Genomic DNA, 19,297 nt, shown 5'->3' on the forward strand with positions numbered 1-19,297 from the left:
TATTTTGCAGATATTTCAGGGGGGGGGGGGAGTGATGCAATTTCACTGTTTTCAATACAGGCAGAAGGTAGACACCCACGCTGCAGCTGGAAACTGATATCCCCACTATAGGGGAACAGTGGGAATAATGGTGTCACGGAGCAAGATTCCTAGTTGCCCCACAACCCCATCGCAGTATAAGGGTTCCAACTGAATGGGCAAAGTGGGACTGCCTGAAACCCACGGGGAAACCCCTGTAATTGGGACTAGGTTCCCCCTCCCTCCCAGGGCAAAAACAGAGAATAGCTCTGAGCCTGTAAATGACTCTCTAATTAGAAGCAAGGGACAGACTGACCTGGAATGACACACAGTCAGGCAGGAATGTGGCAACACCAGAATTTAATGGCACCAATGAGTAAGTACTGCCAGCCAGACAGTCAATACAACTGAGCAACTACCTGGATATTTTAATTGCTCTGTCGTAGAACTGTGCCAATTCAGGATGTGTTAAGGCGGGGGCGGAGATGCCAAGGGCAATCTTAAAGGGACCCATCTGAGATAAATCAGGGTAAAATCAGTGCCCTCAGTTAGTATGGGTAGGGGATGGCAGGGTATAGCCCTCAGTGCCTCAGTTAGTATGGTTAGGGGATGGCAGGGTATAGCCCTCAGTGCCCTCAGTTAGTATGGGTAGGGGACGGCAGGGTTTAGCCCTCAGTGCCCTCAGTTAGTATGGGTAGGGGACGGCAGGGTTTAGCCCTCAGTGCCCTCAGTTAGTATGGTTAGGGGATGGCAGGGTATAGCCCTCAGTGCCCTCAGTTAGTATGGTTAGGGGATGGCAGGGTATAGCCCTCAGTGCCATCAGTTAGTATGGTTAGGGGATGGCAGGGTATAGCCCTCAGTGCCCTCAGTTAGTATGGTTAGGGGATGGCAGGGTATAGCCCTCAGTGCCATCAGTTAGTATGGTTAGGGGATGGCAGGGTATAGCCCTCAGTGCCCTCAGTTAGTATGGTTAGGGGATGGCAGGGTATAGCCCTCAGTGCCCTCAGTTAGTATGGTTAGGGGATGGCAGGGTATAGCCCTCAGTGCCCTCAGTTAGTATGGTTAGGGGATGGCAGGGTATAGCCCTCAGTGCCCTCAGTTAGTATGGTTAGGGGATGGCAGGGTATAGCCCTCAGTGCCCTCAGTTAGTATGGGTAGGGGACGGCAGGGTTTAGCCCTCAGTGCCCTCAGTTAGTATGGTTAGGGGATGGCAGGGTATAGCCCTCAGTGCCATCAGTTAGTATGGTTAGGGGATGGCAGGGTATAGTCCTCAGTGCCCTCAGTTAGTATGGGTAGGGGACGGCAGGGTTTAGCCCTCAGTGCCCTCAGTTAGTATGGTTAGGGGATGGCAGGGTATAGCCCTCAGTGCCCTCAGTTAGTATGGGTAGGGGATGGCAGAGTTTAGCCCTCAGTGCCCTCAGTTAGTATGGTTAGGGGATGGCAGGGTATAGCCCTCAGTGCCCTCAGTTAGTATGGGTAGGGGACGGCAGGGTATAGCCCTCAGTGGTTCCACTGGTCTCTGGGGATGCTGCCTAACATGGCAGTGCTCCTATTGCCAGGAACCAGTTAACTAGTAACCCCAGTGATAACCCTAAATGACAGCTTAGAGTAGGCAGGATTCAGCCCACAAGTAAGAAGCTGAGCAGCAGAATGGAGTGTGAATATGTATCTGTGCCAGTGTTACCCCATATCCCTTGCACTGTTACTATTGGGGATCCACCCACTTCAGTTTCCAGGAACCCCAAGTTTCCGTTACACTTGGCTGGAAACGTGTTGCTTTACAGGAACATGTGATTGGCTGATACGCTCACTTCTCTGTCTCCAGTTCCTTTCACTTTCAGTCCCTGTACATCAGAGAGAAGAGAGAGTGCGGCCGGAGAGACAGCTGCCATTGCTTTGTGGGCTTCTTGTGTCTGCACCAAGCCACCGGGCTGCGGGGAGCCTTCCCTTGGCACTGCCCTCTCTGTGCCCGGGCACAAGTGGCACCTTGGAGAAAGGCACAGAGTAGAACTAGACTGCAAGCAGTGTCTGACCCAGCGCTCCTCCTGTCTCCCAGGTAAGGTGCTTCTCTTTGGGCAGTCACTACAACAACTCTCGGGGTCACAATACCATTTGAAGGGTCTCACGGGGGCTTGGTGCAAGTGCAGGAATCCTAAGGGCCCCGACAGCTACTGGGGGTCAGGGAGGAATGTCCCTCCTCTGAGGCAAATTGGAGAGGCTTCAGCTGGGGGGGGGGGAGGTTATTCACTCTGGGTCAGTAGCAGTCAGGCAGATCTGCACCAAAGAAGCTTGCCTTCCTACCCTGCTAGGGCACCCCATACCCCACTCCTACCCCACTGCACCAAAGAGCATCAGCTTGCCTTCCTACCCTGCTAGGGCACCCCGAACCCCATACCCCTGACCGCATAGCTTGCTTCCACTGCTAGGGCACCCGTACCCCACTCTACCTCCACTGACCAAAGAGCATCAGCTTGCCTTCCTACCCTGTGGGCACCCCGTACCCCACTCCTACCCCATGCACTAAGAGCAATCAGAAGCTTGCCTTCCTTACCCTTGCTAGGGCACCAGGTACCCCACTCCTACCCCACTGCACCAAAGAGCATCAGCTTGCCTCCTACCTGCTAGGGCACCCCGTACCCCACTCCTACCCCACTGCACCAAAGAGCATCAGCTTGCCTTCCTACCCTGCTAGGGCACCCCGTACACCCACTCCTACCCCACTGCACCAAAGAGCATCAGCTTGCCTTCCTACCCTGCCTAGGGCACCCCGTACCCCACTCCTACCCCACCTGCACTAAAGAAGCTTGCCTTCCTACCCTGCTAGGGCACCCCGTACCCACTGCTACCCCACTGCACCAAAGAGCATCAGCTTGCCTCCTACCCTGCTAGGGCACCCCGTACCCCACTCCTACCCCACTGCACCAAAGAGCATCAGCTTGCCTTCCTACCCTGCTAGGGCACCCCGTACCCCACTACTACCCCACTGCACCAAAGAGCATCAGCTTGCCTTCCTACCCTGCTAGGGCACCCCGTACCCCACTCCTACCCCACTGCACTAAAGAGCATCAGCTTGCCTTCCTACCCTGCTAGGGCACCCTGTACCCCACTCCTACCCCACTGCACCAAAGAGCATCAGCTTGCCTTCCTACCCTGCTAGGGCACCCCGTACCCCACTCCTACCCCACTGCACCAAAGAGCATCAGCTTGCCTTCCTACCCTGCTAGGGCACCCCGTACCCCACTCCTACCCCACTGCACCAAAGAGCATCAGCTTGCCTTCCTACCTGCTAGGGCACCCCGTACCCACTCCTACCCCACTGCACTAAAGAGCATCAGCTTGCCTTCCTACCCTGCTAGGGCACCCCGTACCCCACTCCTACCCCACTGCAACAAAGAGCATCAGCTTGCCTTCCTACCCTGCTAGGGCACCCCGTACCCCACTCCTACCCCACTGCACTAAAGAGCATCAGCTTGCCTTCCTACCCTGCTAGGGCACCCGTACCCCACTGCTACCCCACTGCAACAAAGAGCATCAGCTTGCCTTCCTACCCTGCTAGGGCACCCCGTACCCCACTCCTACCCCACTGCACTAAAGAAGCTTGCCTTCCTACCCTGCTAGGGCACCCCGTACCCCACTGCTACCCCACTGCACCAAAGAGCATCAGCTTGCCTTCCTACCCTGCTAGGGCACCCCGTACCCCACTCCTACCCCACTGCACCAAAGAGCATCAGCTTGCCTTCCTACCCTGCTAGGGCACCCGTACCCCACTCCTACCCCACTGCACCAAAGAGCATCAGCTTGCCTTCCTACCCTGCTAGGGCACCCCGTACCCCACTGCTACCCCACTGCACCAAAGAGCATCAGCTTGCCTTCCTACCCTGCTAGGGCACCCCGTACCCCACTCCTACCCCACTGCACCAAAGAGCATCAGCTTGCCTTCCTACCCTGCTAGGGCACCCCGTACCCCACTCCTACCCCACTGCACTAAAGAGCATCAGCTTGCCTTCCTACCCTGCTAGGGCACCCCGTACCCCACTCCTACCCCACTGCAACAAAGAGCATCAGCTTGCCTTCCTACCCTGCTAGGGCACCCTGTACCCCACTCCTACCCCACTGCAACAAAGAGCATCAGCTTGCCTTCCTACCCTGCTAGGGCACCCCGTACCCCACTCCTACCCCACTGCAACAAAGAGCATCAGCTTGCCTTCCTACCCTGCTAGGGCACCCCGTACCCCACTCCTACCCCACTGCACTAAGGAGCATCAGCTTGCCTTCCTACCCTGCTAGGGCACCCCGTACCCCACTCCTACCCCACTGCACCAAAGAGCATCAGCTTGACTTCCTACCCTGCTAGGGCACCCCGTACCCCACTCCTACCCCACTGCACCAAAGAGCATCAGCTTGCCTTCCTATCCTGCTAGGGCACCCCGTACCCCACTCCTACCCCACTGCTGCAAAGAGCATCAGCTTGCCTTCCTACCCTGCTAGGGCACCCCGTACCCCACTCCTACCCCACTGCAACAAAGAGCATCAGCTTGCCTTCCTACCCTGCTAGGGCACCCCATACCCCACTCCTACCCCACTGCACTAAAGAGCATCAGCTTGCCTTCCTACCCTGCTAGGGCACCCCGTACCCCACTCCTACCCCACTGCACCAAAGAGCATCAGCTTGCCTTCCTACCCTGCTAGGGCACCCCGTACCCCACTCCTACCCCACTGCACTAAAGAGCATCAGCTTGCCTTCCTACCCTGCTAGGGCACCCCGTACCCCACTGCTACCCCACTGCACTAAAGAGCATCAGCTTGCCTTCCTACCCTGCTAGGGCACCCCGTACCCCACTGCTACCCCACTGCACCAAAGAGCATCAGCTTGCCTTCCTACCCTGCTAGGGCACCCCGTACCCCACTCCTACCCCACTGCAACAAAAGAGCATCAGCTTGCCTTCCTACCCTGCTAGGGCACCGCGTACCCCACTCCTACCCCACTGCAACAAAGAGCATCAGCTTGCCTTCCTACCCTGCTAGGGCACCCCGTACCCCACTCCTACCCCACTGCAACAAAGAGCATCAGCTTGCCTTCCTACCCTGCTAGGGCACCCCGTACCCCACTCCTACCCCACTGCACTAAAGAGCATCAGCTTGCCTTCCTACCCTGCTAGGGCACCCCATACCCCACTCCTCCCCACTGCACTAAAGAGCATCAGCTTGCCTTCCTACCCTGCTAGGGCACCCCGTACCCCACTCCTACCCCACTGCACTAAAGAGCATCAGCTTGCCTTCCTACCCTGCTAGGGCACCCCGTACCCCACTCCTACCCCACTGCAACAAAGAGCATCAGCTTGCCTTCCTACCCTGCTAGGGCACCCCGTACCCCACTCCTACCCCACTGCACTAAAGAGCATCAGCTTGCCTTCCTACCCTGCTAGGGCACCCCGTACCCCACTCCTACCCCACTGCAACAAAGAGCATCAGCTTGCCTTCCTACCCTGCTAGGGCACCCCGTACCCCACTGCTACCCCACTGCACTAAAGAGCATCAGCTTGCCTTCCTACCCTGCTAGGGCACCCCGTACCCCACTCCTACCCCACTGCAACAAAGAGCACTACCCTGCTAGGGCACCCCGTACCCCACTGCTACCCCACTGCACTAAAGGCATCAGCTGCCTTCCTACCCTGCTAGGGCACCCCGTACCCCACTCCTACCCCACTGCACTTAAAGAGCATCAGCTTGCCTTCCTACCCTGCTAGGGCACCCCGTACCCCACTCCTACCCCACTGCACCAAAGAGCATCAGCTTGCCTTCCTACCCTGCTAGGGCACCCCGTACCCCACTCCTACCCCACTGCACTAAAGAGCATCAGCTTGCCTCCTACCCTGCTAGGGCACCCCGTACCCCACTCCTACCCCACTGCAACAAAGAGCATCAGCTTGCCTTCCTACCCTGCTAGGGCACCCCGTACCCCCACTGCTACCCCACTGCACTAAAGAGCATCAGCTTGCCTTCCTACCCTGCTAGGGCACCCCGTACCCCACTCCTACCCACTGCACCAAAGAGCATCAGCTTGCCTTCCTACCCTGCTAGGGCACCCCGTACCCCACTCCTACCCCACTGCACCTAAAGAGCATCAGCTTGCCTTCCTACCCTGCTAGGGCACCCCGTACCCCACTCCTACCCCACTGCACCAAAGAGCATCAGCTTGCCTTCCTACCCTGCTAGGGCACCCCGTACCCCACTCCTACCCCACTGCACAAAGAGCATCAGCTTGCCTTCCTACCCTGCTAGGCACCCCGTACCCACTCTACCCCACTGCACAAAGGGCATCAGTTGCTTCCTACCCGCTAGGGCACCCGACCCACTCCTACCCACGCACTAAAGAGCATCAGCTTGCCTTCCTACCCTGCTAGGGCACCCTGTACCCCACTCCTACCCCACTGCACCAAAGAGCATCAGCTTGCCTTCCTACCCTGCTAGGGCACCCCGTACCCCACTCCTACCCCACTGCACCAAAGAGGCATCAGCTGCCTTCCTACCCTGCTAGGGCACCCCGTACCCCACTCCTACCCCACTGCACCAAAGAGCATCAGCTTGCCTTCCTACCCTGCTAGGGGCACCCCGTTACCCCACTCCTACCCCACTGCACTAAAGAGCATCAGCTTGCCTTCCTACCCTGCTAGGGCACCCCGTACCCCCTCCTACCCCACTGCAACAAAGAGCATCAGCTTGCCTTCCTACCCTGCTAGGGCACCCCGTACCCCACTCCTACCCCACTGCACTAAAGAGCATCAGCTTGCCTTCCTACCCTGCTAGGGCACCCCGTTACCCCACTGCTACCCCACTGCAACAAAGAGCATCAGCTTGCCTTCCTACCCTGCTAGGGCACCCCGTTACCCCACTCCTACCCCCACTTGCCACTAAAGAAGCTTGCCTTCCTACCCTGCTAGGGCACCCCGTACCCCACTGCTACCCCACTGCACCAAAGAGCATCAGCTTGCCTTCCTACCCTGCTAGGGCACCCCGTACCCCACTCCTACCCCACTGCCACCAAAGAGCATCAGCTTGCCTTCCTACCCTGCTAGGGCACCCCGTACCCCACTCCTACCCCACTGCACCAAGAGCATCAGCTTGCCTTCCTACCCTGCTAGGGCACCCCGTACCCCACTGCTACCCCACTGCACCAAAGAGCATCAGCTTGCCTTCCTACCCTGCTAGGGCACCCCGTACCCCACTCCCTACCCCACTGCACCAAAGAGCATCAGCTTTGCCTTCCTACCCTGCTAGGGCACCCCGTACCCCACTCCTACCCCACTGCACTAAGAGCATCAGCTTGCCTTCCTACCCTGCTAGGGCACCCCGTACCCCACTCCTACCCCACTGCAACAAAGAGCATCAGCTTGCCTTCCTACCCTGCTAGGGCACCCTGTACCCCACTCCTACCCCACTGCCAACAAAGAGCATCAGCTTGCCTTCCTACCCTGCTAGGGCACCCCGTACCCCACTCCTACCCCACTGCAACAAAGAGCATCAGCTTGCCTTCCACCCTGCTAGGGCACCCCGTACCCCACTCCTACCCCACTGCACTAAGGAGCATCAGCTTGCCTTCCCTACCCTGCTAGGGCACCCCGTACCCCACTCCTACCCCACTGCACCAAAGAGCATCAGCTTGACTTCCTACCCTGCTAGGGCACCCCGTACCCCACTCCTACCCCCACTGCACCAAAGAGCATCAGCTTGCCTTCCTATCCTGCTAGGGCACCCCGTACCCCACTCCTACCCCACTGCTGCAAAGAGCATCAGCTTGCCTTCCTACCCTGCTAGGGCACCCCGTACCCCACTCCTACCCCACTGCAACAAAGAGCATCAGCTTGCCTTCCTACCCTGCTAGGGCACCCCATACCCCACTCCTACCCCACTGCACTAAAGAGCATCAGGCTTGCCTTCCTACCCTGCTTAGGGCACCCCGTACCCCACTCCTACCCCACTGCACCAAAGAGCATCAGCTTGCCTTCCTACCCTGCTAGGGCACCCCGTACCCCACTCCTACCCCACTGCACTAAAGAGCATCAGCTTGCCTTCCTACCCTGCTAGGGCACCCCGTACCCCCACTGCTACCCCACTGCACTAAAGAGCATCAGCTTGCCTTCCTACCCTGCTAGGGCACCCCGTACCCCACTGCTACCCCACTGCACCAAAGAGCATCAGCTTGCCTTCCTACCCTGCTAGGGCACCCCGTACCCCACTCCTACCCCACTGCAACAAAAGAGCATCAGCTTGCCTTCCTACCCTGCTAGGGCACCGCGTACCCCACTCCTACCCCACTGCAACAAGAGCATCAGCTTGCCTTCCTACCCTGCTAGGGCACCCCGTACCCCACTCCTACCCCACTGCAACAAAGAGCATCAGCTTGCCTTCCTACCCCTGCTAGGGCACCCCCGTACCCCACTCCTACCCCACTGCACTAAAGAGCATCAGCTTGCCTTCCTACCCTGCTAGGGCACCCCATACCCCACTCCTACCCCACTGCACTAAAGAGCATCAGCTTGCCTTCCTACCCTGCTAGGGCACCCCGTACCCCACTCCTACCCCACTGCACTAAAGAGCATCAGCTTGCCTTCCATACCCTGCTAGGGCACCCCGTACCCCACTCCTACCCCACTGCAACAAAGAGCATCAGCTTGCCTTCCTACCCTGCTTAGGGCACCCCGTACCCCACTCCTACCCCACTGCACTAAAGAGCATCAGCTTGCCTTCCTACCCTGCTAGGGCACCCCGTACCCCACTCCTACCCCACTGCAACAAAGAGCATCAGCTTGCCTTCCTACCCTGCTAGGGCACCCCGTACCCCACTGCTACCCCACGCACTAAAGAGCATCAGCTTGCCTTCCTACCCTGCTAGGGCACCCCGTACCCCACTCCTACCCCACTGCAACAAAGAGCATCAGCTTGCCTTCCTACCCTGCTAGGGCACCCCGTACCCCCACTGCTACCCCACTGCACTAAAGAGCATCAGCTGCCTTCCTACCCTGCTAGGGCACCCCCGTACCCCACTCCTACCCCACTGCCACTTAAAGAGCATCAGCTTGCCTTCCTACCCTGCTAGGGCACCCCGTACCCCACTCCTACCCCACTGCACCAAAGAGCATCAGCTTGCCTTCCTACCCTGCTAGGGCACCCCGTACCCCACTCCTACCCCACTGCACTAAAGAGCATCAGCTTGCCTTCCTACCCTGCTAGGGCACCCCGTACCCCACTCCTACCCCACTGCAACAAAGAGCATCAGCTTGCCTTCCTACCCTGCTAGGGCACCCCGTACCCCACTGCTACCCCACTGCACTAAAGAGCATCAGCTTGCCTTCCTACCCTGCTAGGGCACCCCGTACCCCACTCCTACCCCACTGCACCAAAGAGCATCAGCTTGCCTTCCTACCCTGCTAGGGCACCCCGTACCCCACTCCTACCCCACTGCACCAAAGAGCATCAGCTTGCCTTCCTACCCTGCTAGGGCACCCCGTACCCCCACTCCTACCCCACTGCACCAAAGAGCATCAGCTTGCCTTCCTACCCTGCTAGGGCACCCCGTACCCCACTCCCTACCCCACTGCCACCAAAGAGCATCAGCTTGCCTTCCTACCCTGCTAGGGCACCCCGTACCCCACTCCTACCCCACTGCACCAAAGAGCATCAGCTTGCCTTCCTACCCTGCTAGGGCACCCCGTACCCCACTCCTACCCCACTGCACTAAAGAGCATCAGCTTGCCTTCCTACCCTGCTAGGGCACCCCGTACCCCACTCCTACCCCACTGCACTAAAGAGCATCAGCTTGCCTTCCTACCCTGCTAGGGCACCCCGTACCCCACTCCTACCCCACTGCACCAAAGAGCATCAGCTTGCCTTCCTACCCTGCTAGGGCACCCCGTACCCCACTCCTACCCCACTGCACCAAAGAGCATCAGCTTGCCTTCCTACCCTGCTAGGGCACCCCGTACCCCACTCCTACCCCACTGCACCAAAGAGCATCAGCTTGCCTTCCTACCCTGCTAGGGCACCCCGTACCCCACTCCTACCCCACTGCACCAAAGAGCATCAGCTTGCCTTCCTACCCTGCTAGGGCAACCCCGTACCCCACTCCTACCCCACTGCACCAAAGAGCATCAGCTTGCCTTCCTACCCTGCTAGGGCACCCCGTACCCCACTCCTACCCCACTGCACTAAAGAGCATCAGCTTGCCTTCCTACCCTGCTAGGGCACCCCGTACCCCACTCCTACCCCACTGCACTAAAGAGCATCAGCTTGCCTTCCTACCCTGCTAGGGCACCCCGTACCCCACTCCTACCCCACTGCACTAAAGAGCATCAGCTTGCCTTCCTACCCTGCTAGGGCACCCCGTACCCCACTCCTACCCCACTGCACCAAAGAGCATCAGCTTGCCTTCCTACCCTGCTAGGGCACCCAGTAGCTTCTAGTGATGCCACGGGGCCCCTGTGCTCCATTCTGCTGGGTAAGAACTGAAATGGACCCTGATCCAGTAAGTGCCTGCCTGGCACAGGAAAGGGTTAATCTCTAACTGGGACTCCATTTGCCTTTATTCTACCTGCTCCCTGTTTAATTACCAACTGTGCATCCATCCCCTAAGGGCTTCCAGATCAAGGGGCCTGGCAGTGGCACCGGTGAGATGCTGAACGGCTCGGTACCCCGAGCACAGAGACTGGCCAATGCCCGTGTACAGATGCCCGAGGAGAACGATGAGAGGAGCCCCCCTGGAATCTTCCAACCATCTCTATTGCTTCTGCCCATTTCTCCGCTGAGGTCTTTCCAATCTATTGTAGAACTGGAGATTTCAGGTCCAGGTAAAGGCGTGTTCCTGTAGTGTGCCCAGAACATTCCCTCTCTGTATATTTGTATTTATACATATGGGTAGGGGGTGCCATAGTGTTTCCCTTAGACAGTACAGTATGGGGGTACAGCTTATTGTGTGCCCAGAACATTCCCTCTCTGTATATTTGTATTTATACATATGGGTAGGGGGTGCCATAGTGTTTCCCTTAGACAGTACAGTATGGGGGTACAGCTTATTGTGTGCCCAGAACATTCCCTCTCTGTATATTTGTATTTATACATATGGGTAGGGGTGCCATAGTGTTTCCCTTAGACAGTACAGTATGGGGGTACAGCTTATTGTGTGCCCAGAACATTCCCTCTCTGTATATTTTGTATTTATACATATGGGTAGGAGGTGCCATAGTGTTTCCCTTAGACAGTACAGTATGGGGGTACAGCTTATTGTGTGCCCAGAACATTCCCTCTCTGTATATTTGTATTTATACATATGGGTAGGAGGTGCCATAGTGTTTCCCTTAGACAGTACAGTATGGGGGTACAGCTTATTGTGTGCCCAGAACATTCCCTCTCTGTATATTTGTATTTATACATATGGGTAGGGGTGCCATAGTGTTTCCCTTAGACAGTACAGTATGGGGGTACAGCTTATTGTGTGCCCAGAACATTCCCTCTCTGTATATTTGTATTTATACATATGGGTAGGAGGTGCCATAGTGTTTCCCTTAGACAGTACAGTATGGGGGTACAGCTTATTGTGTGCCCAGAACATTCCTTCTCTGTATATTTGTATTTATACATATGGGTAGGGGGTGCCATAGTGTTTCCCTTAGACAGTACAGTATGAGGGTACAGCTTATTGTGTGCCCAGAACATTCCTTCTCTGTATATTTGTATTTATACATATGGGTAGGGGGTGCCATAGTGTTTCCCTTAGACAGTACAGTATGGGGGTACAGCTTATTGTGTGCCCAGAACATTCCCTCTCTGTATATTTGTATTTATACATATGGGTAGGAGGTGCCATAGTGTTAGACAGTACAGTATGGGGGTACAGGTGAGACCCCTACACACAGCTCTGTTGTTCTGTGCTTGGCAGGTGCCCTGTGGTCGGAAGATGTTTGCTCCAAATTTCAAGATCTCCCCGACTTCACCCCTGCACAAATGGAAGCTCTGATTGGGCTGCTCAGGTGGAGACAGGTAGGTCCCCCTCTGGATCACCCACAGGGCTGGCACCCTATCAGCTTAGTCACCCTCTGGATTACCCACAGGGCTGGCACCCTATCAGCTTAGTCACCCTCTGGATTACCCACAGGGCTGGCACCCTATCAGCTTAGTCACCCTCTGGATTACCCACAGGGCTGGCACCCTATCAGTTTCAGGCCTGTATGGATTCCTGTAGCTATAAAGGTGCCACAAGCAATGGGTAGACTACAGATGACAGAACGGTTTGCCAACCCATTCAGATTGGCATGGGTACTGGGCGTGTCCAGCAGGATAAGTCACTTGTATGCAGATAGCGTGCCACAAATGTGCCATCAGTGAGGGCACTGCTACTGATTAGGCCCCTAACAAGAGAGGGTTAATTGGCCATGTGATCAGCGCAGTGCCAGCTGTACAAGGGCCACACATGCCAGTTAATACCCGCGCCGGTGGGAGATACGTGCCAGATTCAGCGCTCCTGTTTACAAGAACTGGGGGGGGGTTTCCCTTTTTTCAAACCTTTGCTCATTTGCTGCTTCCGGGTTTTTATTTAACACTGTGTTATTTTGTAAAGGACGGGCACCATGCCAGCATGCCCTTGCCTGAGTGCAAGTTTCTCTTCCCCTTTATACACTCACTGCCACCCTTTCCTCTCCTTACTGGGCTGATATGGGGCCAGATACCAGTGCTCATTTATGCCCTCCTGGGCAGAATGCAAAGGGAAGAAAATGGGTGCAATTTGCCCACTGCCTTCTGCCACCTGTGGCTGTGCCCTAACTAGACTGGTCTGGGAGGGGCACAGGGCACAGCAACAATGGGAACATCTTTATTGTCTGCCCTACGGCAAGTGGTAAGGACAGGGCTGGGCACTGCCCCCTCAGGCTGGGCACTTTGCACTACACAGCTGTTTATCTGGGCATAAGCATCACTAAGGGGGGCACTTCTGCCCAGGGCAATTCTAAATAAGCCCTATGGCTTTAAATGAAATCTGTCAGCACCAACCCAGAGCAAGGGTAAGTACCAGCCTTATTGCCAGTTAATCACCAGCAGAGTGTGTTGCCATTTTGCAGCTTGGTGCCTCAGCCAATGGGAACACACTGAGGGTCAGTCAATACCTCCTGATGTTCCAGAACCAAATCGAGGACCGGAAGGAGCTGCGCCATTTGGCTCAGAAGCTGAAGAGTTTGGGCAGAACAGACGTGGTGCAGGCTATGCACGAACAGAAGGACCTGCTCCGCTGGCTGGGTGAGTTGGCTACCTACCTGTGCCCAACTGGCCCGAACATCCCCCCTCTGTGCTGAAGTTGTAGGAAACCCATCAGATATGGCCGCCCCTAGCCAGTGAGAACCTGTAGGGAACCCATCAGATATGGCCGCCCCATAGCCGGCAGGAACCTGTAGGGAACCCATCAGATATGGCCGCCCCATAGCCGGCGGGAACCTGTAAGGAACCCATCAGATATGGCCGCCCCATAGCCGGCAGGAATCTGTAGGGAACCCATCAGATATGGCCGCCCCATAGCCAGCGGGAACCTGTAGGGAACCCATTAGATATGGCCGCCCCATAGCCGGCGGGAACCTGTAGGGAACCCATCAGATATGGCCACCCCATAGCCGTCAGGAATCTGTAGGGAACCCATTAGATATGGCCGCCCCATAGCCGGCAGGAACCTGTAGGGAACCCATCAGATATGGCCGCCCCATAGCCGGCGGGAACCTGTAGGGAACCCATCAGATATGGCCGCCCCATAGCCGGCGGGAATCTGTAGGGAACCCATTAGATATGGCCGCCCCATAGCCGGCGGGAACCTGTAGGGAACCCATCAGATATGGCCGCCCCATAGCCGGCAGGAACCTGTAGGGAACCCATCAGATATGGCCGCCCCATAGCCGGCGGGAACCTGTAGGGAACCCATCAGATATGGCCACCCCATAGCCGGCAGGAACCTGTAGGGAACCCATCAGATATGGCCACCCCATAGCCGGCAGGAATCTGTAGGGAACCCATTAGATATGGCCGCCCCATAGCCGGCGGGAACCTGTAGGGAACCCATCAGATATGGCCACCCCATAGCCGGCAGGAACCTGTAGGGAACCCATCAGATATGGCCGCCCCATAGCCGGCGGGAACCTGTAGGGAACCCATCAGATATGGCCGCCCCATAGCCAGCGGGAACCTGTAGGGAACCCATTAGATATGGCCGCCCCATAGCCGGCGGGAACCTGTAGGGAACCCATCAGATATGGCCACCCCATAGCCGGCAGGAATCTGTAGGGAACCCATTAGATATGGCCGCCCCATAGCCGGCAGGAACCTGTAGGGAACCCATCAGATATGGCCGCCCCATAGCCGGCAGGAACCTGTAGGGAACCCATCAGATATGGCCGCCCCATAGCCGGCGGGAATCTGTAGGGAACCCATTAGATATGGCCGCCCCATAGCCGGCGGGAACCTGTAGGGAACCCATCAGATATGGCCACCCCATAGCCGGCAGGAACCTGTAGGGAACCCATCAGATATGGCCGCCCCATAGCCGGCGGGAACCTGTAGGGAACCCATCAGATATGGCCACCCCATAGCCGGCAGGAACCTGTAGGGAACCCATCAGATATGGCCACCCCATAGCCGGCAGGAACCTGTAGGGAACCCATCAGATATGGCCGCCCCATAGCCGGCAGGAACCTGTAGGGAACCCAGCAGATATGGCCGCCCCATAGCCGGCGGGAACCTGTAGGGAACCCATCAGATATGGCCACCCCATAGCCAGTGGGAACCCATCAGATATGGCCGCCCCATAACCAGCCGGAACCCATCAGATATGGCCGCCCTGTAGCCTGTAGGAACCCATTAGTCACTCTGCCCATTCCTAGTGCAGCCGACACCCTAGGGAGCGCTGGGTATGATGCTTTCCCTCTATCTACCCCCCCAGGGCCTGTCACGCCGGAGGGGCAATTAATCAAAGAGATGAGGATCTCTCAGTGGCTGCAATTCACCACCGCACTCAGCGTCACTAACCCCACAGGTAAGTGCCACCCTGCCCACAGCAGCACCCAGGCGGGGGGGGGGGCACCACAGGTCACTGGCGCCAGTCGCAAGATGCTCTGTTGCCGAGAGTAACCAGGGCTGGCTGTGCTGGCCAAGTGCCGACTTGTGCTGCTGGGGCCCCCGGGGGCCACTGTGTTATTACACGGAGTAAAGATTAACCCTTCTGTTCCCACTGCCAAACATACATCCATTATCCTGTCAATGTATACTTTATTTTCTCTGCCGGGGAGTCCTGTAATTCATTTACACTGAAGTCTGTACACGGTAGCACCAAGGGGGGGGCACGATACATTTCCAAAAATAAGCCCCATCTGTAATCAGCCAATATACAGGAAATCCTTACACACAAATACCATATATATATATATATACCCAGGGGGATGTGCGACCCCCCCAAACTGTCACAACAGTCCTGCTGCCCGTACCCCCTCATGCAGTGCCAGGGTGCCAGCCTTGGGTGCCAACTGGCAAACAGCAGGAGAGAGTTGCTGGCAGCAGGGCACATGATAAGAAAAGGCAGACTGTGATTGGAGCAGACAGTTTGGGGCCCCTTACCTTTGCCCGCTACAAACCACCTTCTCTGTTCCGCCAGGGAACGACTGGAGGCTACTGGCCACCAAGCTGGACATTCCCCGCACCTTTGTGGATCTCTGGATGCAACAAGGCCAGAACCCAGCGGATAAGGTGTTAAAGACATTTATGGTAAGTGGAACCCACTGTAACCCCGTAGTGTCCCACCCTCTGCCCTGCGGATGCTGTTGGACTACAACTCCCAGCCTCCCTGCAGCTGCCACTGGGGGGGAGGTTCTGACAGTATCTGGAGTGAGCGTAACTCCTCCCAGTGTTCTGACGGGCCAATGGCAACTCTTGTTGTGCAGGTTCGGGTCAGTGAAGCCACCATGGGCCGACTCTTTGACCTGATGACTGAAATGGAGAGGGAAGACCTTGCTGCGATGCTCTGACCCAATACGTGCCACTCCCACCCCTCCTGCGCTCCTGGGTCTCGGTGCCACGCCGGAACATTCTGTAGGACTCGGGGAGCTGGAAGATCACATAATGGCTGATGGGTGGCATCCTGGACTGGTGCTGATCTGACAAAGGGGTGGAGCCAGGTGTTGGGTGGGCGGAGCGTAGGTTCTGCCGGCCCCCCTCTCTCTGGGTTGCTCCATGTTAGAGGCCAGTAAAGAACCCATTCTGAGAGGGGTCATTTCTGTCTGTCCTGCTGCCCTTGGCCCCCTTCCCTGGCACAGGGGTGGTCGAGTACTTTGGGGGGTAGCGGATAAATAGGCGGTCTTCCTCCTTCTTAATCCAGCGCAGAAGCTTCGTTATAACATTAATGGCCCCCACCTTCGTCACTAACGAGCTAAACGCTGTGTACAGTTCAAACTTGCTGGTCACCTGGAATAGAGGGGGCAACATTAGCGCAAAGTACCCTCGCTAGCACTCTAATCGGGGTACGGGAATACCCTCGCTAGCACTCTAATCGGGGTATGGGGATACCCTCGCTAGCACTCTAATCGGGGTACGGGAATACCGTTGCTAGCACTCTAATCGGGGTATGGGGATACCCTCGCTAGCACTCTAATCGGGGTATGGGGATACCCTCGCTAGCACTCTAATCAGGATACGGGGATACCCTCGCTAGCACTCTAATCAGGATACGGGGATACCCTCGCTAGCACTTTAATCAGGGTACGGGGATACCCTCGCTAGCACTCTAATCAGAGTATGAGGATACCCTCGCTAGCACTCTAATCAGGGTACAGTGAGATCCAAGGTAGAGAGCTAAGCTTCTATCTGTGCCTAGAGGCCTAGAGACAGTCTGGGTACCGGTTCCTAGAGACAGTCTGGGTAGCGGTTCCTAGAGACAGTCTGGGTAGCGCTTCCTAGAAACAGTCTGGCTACTGGTTCCTGGAGACAGTCTGGGTACCGGTTCCTAGAGACAGTCTGGCTACTGGTTCCTAGAGACAGTCTGGGTACTGGTTCCTAGAGACAGTCTGGGTACTGGTTCCTAGAGACAGTCTGGGTACTGGTTCCTAGAGACAGTCTGGGTACTGGTTCCTAGAGACAGTCTGGGTACTGGTTCTGGTTACTAGTTCCTAGAGACAGTCTGGGTACTGGTTCTGGTTACTAGTTCCTAGAGACAGTCTGGGTAGTGGTTCCTAGAGACAGTCTGGGTAGCGGTTCCTAGAGACAGTCTGGGTAGTGGTTCCTAGAGACAGTCTGGGTAGCGGTCCCTAGAGACAGTCTGGGTAGCGGTCCCTAGAGACAGTCTGGGTAGCGGTCCCTAGAGACAGTCTGGGTAGCGGTCCCTAGAGACAGTCTGGGTGCCGGTCCCTAGAGACAGTCTGGGTACCGGTTCCTAGAGACAGTCTGGGTAGCGGTTCCTAGAGACAGTCTGGGTAGCGGTTCCTAGAGACAGTCTGGGTAGCGGTCCCTAGAGACAGTCTGGGTAGCGGTCCCTAGAGACAGTCTGGGTAGCGGTCCCTAGAGACAGTCTGGGTAGCGGTCCCTAGAGACAGTCTGGGTGCCGGTCCCTAGAGACAGTCTGGGTGCCGGTTCCTAGAGACAGTCTGGGTACCGGTTCCTAGAGACAGTCTGGGTAGCGGTTCCTAGAGACAGTCTGGGTAGCGGTTCCTAGAGACAGTCTGGGTGCCGGTTCCTAGAGACAGTCTGGGTGCCGGTTCCTAGAGACAGTCTGGGTGCCGGTTCCTAGAGACAGTCTGGGTGCCGGTTCCTAGAGACAGTCTGGGTACCGGTTCCTAGAGACAGTCTGGTTCCGGCCCTCTCTCTGTAGACCCCCACCCACCAAGGAAGCACATTTAGGGGGGTATGGGTGCCAATGAGACATTACCCAGGCCAGCAGGGTCTCCTTCTCAGCCACATGGTAGATGAGGCGCAGGGGGCGGGCCGAGTTGTGCATCCGGCAGTGCAGGTAGCGGTACAGATCAAACAGCCGCTGTCTCTCCTCCTCGCTGGCGTACGGACTGTCAGCTTCCGGGCTGCAACGGCACAGAGACAGTATCATGGCATGGCTGCTGGCAGGCACTCCATAGGCCAGCTGGGCCCAACTGCCAGGGGCAATATGTTGTACTAACGGGCAATAAATGTATCTGTCTGCTGCCTACTGCGTCCCACTGTGGCACCAACTAACGGGCACACTGCATCATGGGTAACACACAGATTTACATCAAGCCCCGCATAGGAAACTCCTCCCACCCAGACACGATTTCCATTATCATAGCTGATCCCACAGTAACCCCCCCATTATCACATTAGCCACTCCCATACTAACTCCTCCCCACAGACTTACTATCACATTAGCCACTCCCACAGTAACCCCTCCCCCACAGACTTACTATCACATTAGCCACTCCCATACTAACTCCTCCCCACAGACTTACTATCACATTAGCCACTCCCACAGTAACCCCTCCCCCACAGACTTACTATCACATTAGCCATTCCCACAGTAACCCCTCCCTCACAGACTTACTATCACATTAGCCACTCCCATACTAACTCCTCCCCACAGACTTACTCCCACAATAACCCCTCCCCCACAGACTTACTATCACATTAGCCACTCCCACAGTAACCCCTCCCTCACAGACTTACTATCACATTAGCCACTCCCACAGTAACCCCTCCCCCACAGACTTACTATCACATTAGCCACTCCCACAGTAACCCCTCCCTCACAGACTTACTATCACATTAGCCACTCCCACAGTAACCCCTCCCTCACAGACTTACTATCACATTAGCCACTCCCACAGTAACCCCTCCCCCACAGACTTACTATCACATTAGCTACTCCCACAGTAACCCCTCCCTCACAGACTTACTATCACATTAGCCACTCCCACAGTAACCCCTCCCTCACAGACTTACTATCACATTAGCCACTCCCACAGTAACCCCTCCCCCACAGACTTACTATCACATTAGCTACTCCCACAGTAAACCCCTCCCTCACAGACTTACTATCACATTAGCCACTCCCACAGTAACCCCTCCCCCACAGACTTACTATCACATTAGCCACTCCCACAGTAACCCCTCCCCCACAGACTTACTATCACATTAGCTACTCCCACAGTAACCCCTCCCTCACAGACTTACTATCACATTAGCCACTCCCACAGTAACCCCTCCCCCACAGACTTACTATCACATTAGCCACTCCCACAGTAAC

General features: G+C 56.4%; 2 protein-coding genes across 12 annotated transcripts in view; one reads left to right on the top strand and one right to left on the bottom strand.

Moving 5' to 3' along the window:
* Window positions 1-58: 58 nt before the first annotated feature.
* On the top strand, window positions 59-18,226 carry LOC100498557. Of its 2 annotated transcripts, XM_031891042.1 has the most exons (7): window positions 59-2,074; window positions 10,649-10,862; window positions 11,951-12,051; window positions 13,125-13,299; window positions 14,984-15,076; window positions 15,692-15,801; window positions 15,978-18,226. In XM_031891042.1, exons 2-7 carry the CDS (start codon window positions 10,688-10,690, stop codon window positions 16,059-16,061), a joined length of 738 nt encoding a protein of 245 aa, XP_031746902.1. In that variant the 5' UTR covers window positions 59-2,074; window positions 10,649-10,687; the 3' UTR covers window positions 16,062-18,226. The 2 variants fall into 2 exon arrangements, with proteins under 2 accessions (XP_031746902.1, XP_031746901.1); XM_031891041.1 differs by having other exon boundaries at window positions 15,692-18,226.
* The window catches only part of LOC100485203 (vacuolar fusion protein MON1 homolog B), a 14,225-nt gene continuing 10,220 nt past the window's right edge, over window positions 15,293-19,297 (bottom strand). For all 10 annotated transcript variants that reach the window (XM_031891031.1, XM_031891038.1, XM_031891037.1 and 7 more), the window contains 2 exons: window positions 17,954-18,101; window positions 15,293-16,497 (listed from right to left, as the gene is read on the bottom strand). In XM_031891031.1, coding sequence (XP_031746891.1) covers window positions 16,270-16,497; window positions 17,954-18,101 — 376 coding nt within the window. In that variant the 3' untranslated portion in view covers window positions 15,293-16,269. The remainder of the gene's footprint in view (window positions 16,498-17,953; window positions 18,102-19,297) is intronic.

The sequence above is a fragment of the Xenopus tropicalis genome, chromosome 8 (genome assembly GCF_000004195.4).
Source record: "Xenopus tropicalis strain Nigerian chromosome 8, UCB_Xtro_10.0, whole genome shotgun sequence".
Taxonomy (NCBI): domain Eukaryota; kingdom Metazoa; phylum Chordata; class Amphibia; order Anura; family Pipidae; genus Xenopus; species Xenopus tropicalis.

Bases quoted from the DNA above. Each gene is read 5' to 3' on its own strand.
- LOC100498557 (XM_031891041.1), top strand. From the start codon at position 10,688: ATGCTGAACGGCTCGGTACCCCGAGCACAGAGACTGGCCAATGCCCGT. The intron at 12,052-13,124 runs GTAGGTCCCCCT...GCCATTTTGCAG, and splicing joins GGCTGCTCAGGTGGAGACAG to CTTGGTGCCTCAGCCAATGG. The intron at 15,077-15,691 runs GTAAGTGCCACC...CTGTTCCGCCAG, and splicing joins CAGCGTCACTAACCCCACAG to GGAACGACTGGAGGCTACTG.